We start from the raw sequence: 8578 nt of genomic DNA, 5'->3' as shown, positions 1-8578 counted from the left end.
TCTAGATTGCGTCTGTTTTGACCTAACAGAGCTCACATATTTGTTTGTTGGATTACAATGTCATCGAGTTCAAAAATATGGACATACTGTGTGGATTTGTATTACGTCTTCTATAACACTTTATTCTTCTCTTTTTAATATGAGATTCGTCTAAGATATTATATGCATCATTCTTTAGAAATTTACCGGCCTAGCTAAACTTCTACTAGTCTTTTGACCCCCTCCCCCCATCAACTTGCTCTCCGTTATGAGCGTCACATAAAATCCCTCCCCCCAAGCCCCGCCCTCTTCAACTTGCTGTCCGTCATGAGCGTCACATAAAATTACACCCCCTCCCCCCCCCCAAAAAAAAAGTTGTAGAATAGGTGTTTGGTGGGGTGGTGTGTGTGTAGGATGGGTTGAGTAGGACCAAGATACAGGGGCGGAGCCAGGCCTTGTTAGGGGGTTCGGCCGAACTCCCTTCGACGGAAAAATACACCATTTATACATGGTTAAAATTATTTTTATGTATTTATAGTAGGTGTCGAACCTTCTTCGGCTAGGTTTTCTTCGAATATTGAACCCCCTTAATTGAAATCTTGGTTTCGCCTCTTCCAAGATAAAAAGAATTCTTGTAATAACTTTTTGAAGTTTCCTAAGGTCCCATATTTTTATACCTTATTTTAAAAATTTATTCTCCTACACTATGATGGCTAACTTAATACACACACATATATAAAGGTGTCCCTCTAATCTATTTGTCCAATACAAACCATTCTTCTAATTAACTAAGTCTTTTATTTCTTCACAAACGTATCTTTGAAAATCTCTTTCTTTTTATCAAAATATGGCAAGAAGTTTAGAGCCTCTAATTGTTGGTAGAGTAATTGGTGATGTTCTTGATTCATTCAATCCTACAATAAAAATGACAATCACTTTTAATAATAAATTAGTTTGCAATGGCCATGAACTTTATCCTTCTGCTATTTCTGCTAGACCTAAAGTTGAAGTTCATGGTGGAGATTTGAGAACTTTCTTCACACTGGTATTTCTATTAGTAATTTTTATTTTATATACACTTTTACCTGAGCCGAGGGTCTATTAGAAACAGCTTCTCGATCGATCTCTACTTTTACAAAGGTAGGGATAAGGTCGCGTACAGATTAAACTAGGTTTGACGTTGTTGTTGTTGTTGTTGCTGTTGTTTAAGTTATATACACTATCAGTATAAACTAATTTTACACTTTTCACAAAGGTAGAGATAAGGTTGCGTACAGATTACACTAGGTTTGTCGTTATTGTTGTTGTTGTTTAAGTTATGTACACTATCGGTATAAATTAATTTTACACTATTAGGCTCTCTACTTTCACAAAGATAGGGAAAATGTTGCGTACAGATTACATTAGGTTTGCCGTTGTTGTTGTTTAAGTTATATACACGATCAGTATAAACTAATTTTACACTAGTAGGCTCTCTACTTTCACAAAGATAGAGATAAAGTTGCGTACAGATTACACTAGGTTTGTCGTTGTTGTTTTTTAAGTTATATACACTACCAATATATAAACTAATTTTACACTATTAGGCTATATATGATGATCAGAGTTTTCAGAAATATTTTCATATCTGTGTCAGATCCTTGAAATCCTCCATACTTTGGAGGATTCAACCACGTACATGTTGACATTTTTGAACAATCCCAACAACATAGTTATCAAGTCATTTTACCCGTTATAGCAGTGTAATATTTTTTTATACTGACGATATATGTAACTTAATAAACTCTTTTAATATATATGCAAAACTATTATTCATGCATGTTGATTTTTTTTTTTAAATTTATTTATTTATTTTACATTTATGTAGGTCATGACAGATCCTGATGTTCCTGGCCCTAGTGATCCTTATCTGAGAGAGCATCTTCACTGGTATGCCCTAAATTAACCTAATGATGAACTAAAAAATCCAACGAATTTAACTTATATATATTGACAATATAATTTATCTTTATTTTTATTTTTTATCATATTATTTAAAAGATATCTATCGATATTTTTTTCATAAAAATAAAATTTGTAATTCTACCGATTAAAAGTATTTTGATAATGTAAGAATTCTTGTAGTCTTAAATATGCTACAGAAAAATTTAAAATTAAAAAATTATCAAGAAAAAAATTAAAAATATATTTTTTTAAGAAAATATTGACAAAGTTTTACTGATTATTTTGACAGGATAGTAACTGACATTCCAGGTACAACTGATGCTACTTTTGGTAAGTTCAATACCTTTCACAAGATTATATATATTATTGCCACAATATGGCATGAAAAATAAAATAAGATGATTTTTTATTTTTAGTACTTTCTTCGTTTAAAAAAATAAATAAAAATGAAGTACTTTTTTGGACTGTTTTAAAAAGAATAATTATAAGATCAACAATATTATATGAGGGTGATCGATGTAAGTTAGAACATGCAGATCATAAGATGAATGTTGCGGAAATGCAGATGTTGAGATGATTATATAATAAAGATTAGAAAAGATTAAGGGTATGTTAAGTATGAGTGAAAATATATTTAGAAAAATATTTTTACGAGAAAATCAATTTTTTCAAATTATTTGATATGACAGAAGTTATTTTTAGTACTTTCTTCGTTTAAAAATAAATAAATAACGTACTTTTTTGGACTGTTTTAAAAAGAATAATTATAAGATCAACAATATTAAATGAGGGTGATCGATGTAAGTTAGAACATGCAGATCATAAGATGAATGTTGCAGAAATGCAGATGTTGAGATGATTATATAATAAAGATTAGAAAAGATTAAGGGTATGTTAAGTATGAGTGAAAATAATATTTAGAAAAATATTTTTATGAGAAAATCAATTTTTTCAAATAGCTTGATTCGACAGAAGTTATTTTTCTAGAAAAAAAAAAAATGTGACCTATAGATGGAAGTCATTTTTCTTATAAATATATTTAACTTTAAATTTTGAATTAATTTTTTCAACTAACACTTATAGTGTCCTACCTAGCTATCGCAAGAAAATATTTTTTTTTAAAAATACGAAAAATGACTTCAGTCGTATTAAACATATTCTGAGAGTAATCGCGTTCGCTAAAAGGTATATAAATAGCATACAAGATTATGAAATGATAGATCGCTTTAGATGGTTTGGTCTTGTCATATATCGATCATCTCTAAATGCATTGTTTGATAAGTGTGGTGAGAGTAAAGGTATTAATAAAAGACGAAATAGACCTAAAATCACATATAAGAAAGTTGTCTCGAAAGAATTACAATTTCTTGAAATGCATTAGACCCATCGAAAAATAAAGAGATAAATATTCAGTACACACCCTCCCCCCACCCCACCCGGCGAACTATGTCAAAACTGCTACGACACACTCCAACTTCACAGGGGTCGTATTACCTTCCTGAACTTAATTTTAACCTATTTTTTTCACCCTTTTGTGCTGACGTGGCACCTTTATTACGTAAAATCGGGCCAACGTCAAATGTGCCACATCAGCTAAAAAGGTTGACAAAAGATGTCACGACAGCTAAAAAGGTTTGACAAAAGGTGTCACGTCAGCTAAAAATGATGATAAAAATACGCTAAAATTTGGTTCAGGGGTAATACGACCCCTGTGAAGTTGGAGTGCATGTCGTAGCAAATTTGGTCATAATTCACACGGTACTAGATGCAACAAAAATAAAAATATAAAGTTCTATATTGGTGATACCACTTAGTTGAGATCATTAGGTTTTAGTCATGTTAATACATTTAAATTTAATTCTAATATTTACAAATAATTTATCAATCTTGTAATAATTAATTTATTTTTTGTAATTAATCAAAACAGGAAGAGAATTAGTGAGCTATGAAATTCCAAGGCCAAATATTGGGATACATAGGTTTGTATTTGTTCTTTTTAAGCAGAAACGTCGGAGTTCAGTTAGTCAACCAACTGCCAGAGATCATTTCAATACTCGAGATTTCGCCCAAGAAAATGAACTTGAACAACCTGTTGCTGCTGTTTTCTTCAATGCTCAGAGAGAAACCGCAGCGCGTAGACGCTAATTAGAAGTTATTTTTCTTACGACTATGAGATAAGCATCCAGTACCTCCGAATTATGGCAAAAGTTGCTACGACACGCTCAAACTTCACAGGGGTCCTATTACCCCCGGAACTCAATTTTAGCGTGTTTGTGTCAAACCTTTTGTGCTGACATGACACCTTTTATTACATAAAAATGGGGCCCACGTCTACTGTGCCACGTTCGCTAAAATGAGTGACAAAATACGTTAAATTGGGTTCGGGGGCGGGTGGGGGGGGGGGGGGGGGGTTATAGGAACCTTGTGAAGTTGGTGTGTGTCGTAGCAAATTTGATAGTAGTTCAGGGGATACTAGATACTTTACTCTACGACTATCCGATTAAACCTCACAATTAAAAAAAAAAAAAATGTCAAGGTTTTTTATTTTATTTTTATCTAATGCTTATGAAACTTTGAATTTGTTATCCTTTGAGTGTTGTTATATATTTCAATATTTGTTTGATTAGTAAGTTTTACATTTTATTGGCCTTTTACACGTTGAATCTCAGTTTATGTGTATATATTTTCTTGTTTGTACATTTAAAAAAGAATGACATTTTTATATATTTTAAAATAATTTAATCATAAACTTTTCAATTAAGTTATAATGAGATGAGTTATGGCTACATAAATATTTATGACATGTTTTGTTTAGAAGCCGATTCCTTACGGGTTTATTTTTTGATTTTTAATATTTGTTTGGACTTTTATGTTGAAAAGGATTTTGTTTTCGGGAAAATAATTCTAGTGGTGAGAAAAAAGAGATAAGTTTCATTAGTGATATTTCACGTCGATTGTCTCCTTACTACACCTACCGGCCCCATCCCGCCTCCACCTGATTGTGTTTGGCTAGATTATATATCGATTACATGTTCATTGTATCTAGTCGAATTCGATCACATACTATAATCAAATCTCTTTGTAACAATATTCAAGATTTGAATATATTTTGGTTGTTAGTTATAGCGAGATGATGTTATACAAATTAAAACATACAATAATATAACATGACATGAAAGTTTAATCGAAATAAAACTAGTTCATTATAGTATTACAGAAGATGATTGTTATAAAGAGGCCTGATCGTATATTCGCTCATATTTCTACGTTGTTGACAGAAGAGATATTAACAATTTAAAGAAAATTTATTAAGTACATGATATATTTATTTGTGGACAGAATTTGAAATTTGAATCTTGAAATTAAAACCCTAAAAGACATCAAAGAAAACAGTTCATAAAAAGAAGTGCTTTTCCCAATAATGTTACATAAAACTCGAATTTTATTGATCCGGTCTTGAAAAATTTGCGATGCGATTCATATTTGTGATTTTTTGTGGGGTCTGTGGTGGTAGCGGAGGGATCGGGCCGGTAGAATTTATTTGTACGCATGTATTATATAAGTGCGTTTAGTGAGTTTTTTTTTGTGGTTTTTCGACACACGTCATTGAGACTTTTGTCGCCGTCTTGTACTCCTCTCATTATAGTGAAATTCCTCCTCTTCTGCCCGTGATTTTTTCCGTCAGGGATTTTCACGTAAATCTGTGTGTGTTCTTTTTGTTTTTTCCTTTTGTTGTGGTATATTGCTTATTCTTGTCCGTTCATAACAGATACAATATAACATGATATGCAAGTAAAAAAAAGAAAAATTAAATCGTTATAGTGAAATATTATTACAAAGATAAACGTCAACACACTAAGGGGTCATTTTGATAATTGTGGTAGATAATAGTGATCGTCAAAAATAATGGTGATTAAGCACGCCTTAAAATATTGCTTATATATAATGACTAGTGGTCGTGGCGGTTGATAATGATAATTGATCTACATTGTCACTCTCGTTGTATTAAAGCACGCTTCGATGTTGAGTTGGTCAGCTGTTGTCGAGTGAGAAAAATATTTGGTAAAGACATAGCCAGCCTAGTAATAAAGGTTCGTCTGAAACCTCCTTCAACAGAAAATTATATTATTAATACATGATTAAAATAATTTTTATATTTATATTTTAGATGTTGAACCCCCCCTCCCCGAGTGAGTTTTTATTCAGATTTTGAACCCTCTCAGCAGAAATTCTGGCTCTGCCTCTGATATTTGGCCGACTCACTATTGAGGGGTGATTTAATACAAAAAGCGAGATAGTATAGATAGGTAATTAAGAGAATCATGGATAATTGATGAATGAAATTCGCAACCAAAATGATTAGCCCATCAGACAGTTCAAATATGAAAGGGTGATTTACATAAATGATGTATATTATATAACTTTATTTACAAATTATAATAGGGAAAAAAGTGCGAAAAATACCTATATTTTTACAAGATTTATAGTTATGCATCCTCAACTTTGCGGGGATCACATTTTTACCGTATTTAACTGGCATATATTTAACACTTGGACCACTGCGTGTATTTCACGCATATTGAGCGCGTAAGAAAAAAATGTTTGATAAGACGCAAATATATACCAGTTAAATACGATAAAAAATAGTCTAGAGAGGGGGGTCATAGGACCCCCACAAAGTTCAGGGTGCGTAACTGCAAATTTCACCTAAGTACAGGTATTTTTCACATATTTTCCCAATTATAATACATTTTTTGTTTTGCAAATTATAGTCTATTTTTTTTTTATCAAATATAGTCAAATCCATACATAATGCATTTCTAATATATTTTTATTATAATAACACGTAAACTAATTTAAATACTTTTAAATAATTGAAATTCAAATATAACACGGTTTTAACAGCATATCAAGAGAATTGTAATACATTGAAAAATTAAATTTAATATGTTGGTTCAACGTCGGTATATCATGATGTGCCGACGTGACACTTTTGTTACATAAAATGGGATCCACGTTAAATGTGCCACATCAGCTAAAAATGTTGACAAAAAATGTCACATCAGCTTAAAAAAAATGATAAAAGTATGCTAAAATTTAGTTCAAAGGAGTAATAGGACCCCCGCGAATAGGACCGTACCCCCGTAAAGTTAAAGTGTGTCGTAGTAAATTTAGTCATCGTTCAGAGAGGTACAAGATGCTTTACGAAAAAAAAAAGAAGAAGAATTAGTTAGCTATAAGCTATTTAATGATAGAATAGCAACAAAATTTATAGTTAATTTCAGTTGCTTTTAGCGTAATCGAATCTCACCACCACTCATTATATGCTCTTGACCCATAAAAAGAAGAAATAGACCCACACATACTAAAATTATTGAGAAGAAGCCCGTGTAAAGCACGGGCCTAATATTTATTCTAAATTAATATTATAATAATAATTATATTAATAATCATGATTTATTATTCAAATATATAATTATATTTAAAAAAATTAAATCACAATCAGAATTAAACACTACAAATGTATAAATTAATAAAAAGTGCAAAAAATAAAATTCGATGGGCCTATATTACTGTTTTTTAGATAACACGGGTTCAGTATATGTTATTTTTTTGTCTCAATTTATGTGACATAAATAAAATTTAGATAATCAATCATACTTTTAATATGTTCTTAGATATTTTAAGCTGTTAACTATTGTAATTTATAATTTTTTTTATTTTTTAAATAATATATGTTACTCTCTTTTTTCAAACTTTTGTGACGTTGATAGTCAATTATATTTTAAAAATAATTTAAGTTTGCAATTATTGTGATTTATAATATTTTTCTTTTATTCCAATTTAAGTGGCATTTATATAATTTAAAAAGTCAATCAAATATTTATATCTTTAAAATTTTTTAAGCTGTTAATTATTGTGATTTATAATACTTTGTACGTATTTTTTTTGAAATATATAACAGATTAATTTTTTTTAGATATTTTAAGCTATTAACTATTGTAATTTATAATACTTTTTTGTAATTTTTAAATAATATATGTTACTTTCCCTGTTCAAAATTTTGTGGCATTGATAGTCAATTACATTTTAAAAATAATCTAAGATTTTAATTATTGTGATTTATAAAACTTTTCATTATATTCCAATTTAAATGACATAATGCTTAGACGATAATAATTAATTAGAGGTGATATAGTAAAATCACGATTGAAGCAGCAAATCAAATATGTCTTAAATGACTCACAATAACTAATTAGAAGTGATATAACAAAATTACTATAAAAATTATATGTGAAAAAAATTAAGTGGACCTCATATAAGACGTGAAGTTAATTTAAAATATCAAGAGTTAACTTATCATTTTATATCTATTTTACTTTTTTTTATTAAATATTATTATTTTTTAATATATAAATAATTTATATTAATTAATTAGAAGTAATATAATAAAATTATGAAGCAAGCAGCTGAAGCAGAGATGTGGAGGGAGAGCTGCTTCAGCCGCCCCAACTCTCTTATATAATAAGAGAATATGTTAAAGACATTAATTAATTCAAATTATGATTTCTCAAATGCATTAAACTTTTAAATTAAATAGGTCTCACACAAATTAAAATATATGGTCAACACTAAAAAATATACAAAAAAGAAA

The 8578-nt window shown here is 29.8% G+C and overlaps 1 protein-coding gene across 2 annotated transcripts; it reads left to right on the top strand.

The window, feature by feature from the left end:
- The first annotated feature begins 780 nt into the window (after positions 1-780).
- On the top strand, positions 781-4241 carry LOC107842267 (CEN-like protein 2). Of its 2 annotated transcripts, none has more exons than XM_016686024.2 (4): positions 781-1024; positions 1847-1908; positions 2213-2253; positions 3851-4241. In XM_016686024.2, exons 1-4 carry the CDS (start codon positions 827-829, stop codon positions 4066-4068), a joined length of 519 nt encoding a protein of 172 aa, XP_016541510.1. In that variant the 5' UTR covers positions 781-826; the 3' UTR covers positions 4069-4241. The 2 variants fall into 2 exon arrangements, with proteins under 2 accessions (XP_016541510.1, XP_047251891.1); XM_047395935.1 differs by having other exon boundaries at positions 2213-2257; positions 3855-4241.
- The last annotated feature ends 4337 nt before the right edge of the window (positions 4242-8578 follow it).

The sequence above is a fragment of the Capsicum annuum genome, chromosome 9 (assembly GCF_002878395.1).
Source record: "Capsicum annuum cultivar UCD-10X-F1 chromosome 9, UCD10Xv1.1, whole genome shotgun sequence".
Classification (NCBI taxonomy): Eukaryota; Viridiplantae; Streptophyta; class Magnoliopsida; order Solanales; family Solanaceae; genus Capsicum; species Capsicum annuum.
This window is presented reverse-complemented; position numbering and strand designations above follow the sequence as displayed.

Bases quoted from the DNA above. Each gene is read 5' to 3' on its own strand.
- LOC107842267 (XM_016686024.2), top strand. From the start codon at position 827: ATGGCAAGAAGTTTAGAGCCTCTAATTGTTGGTAGAGTAATTGGTGAT. The intron at 1,909-2,212 runs GTATGCCCTAAA...TTATTTTGACAG, and splicing joins CTGAGAGAGCATCTTCACTG to GATAGTAACTGACATTCCAG. The intron at 2,254-3,850 runs GTAAGTTCAATA...TAATCAAAACAG, and splicing joins TACAACTGATGCTACTTTTG to GAAGAGAATTAGTGAGCTAT.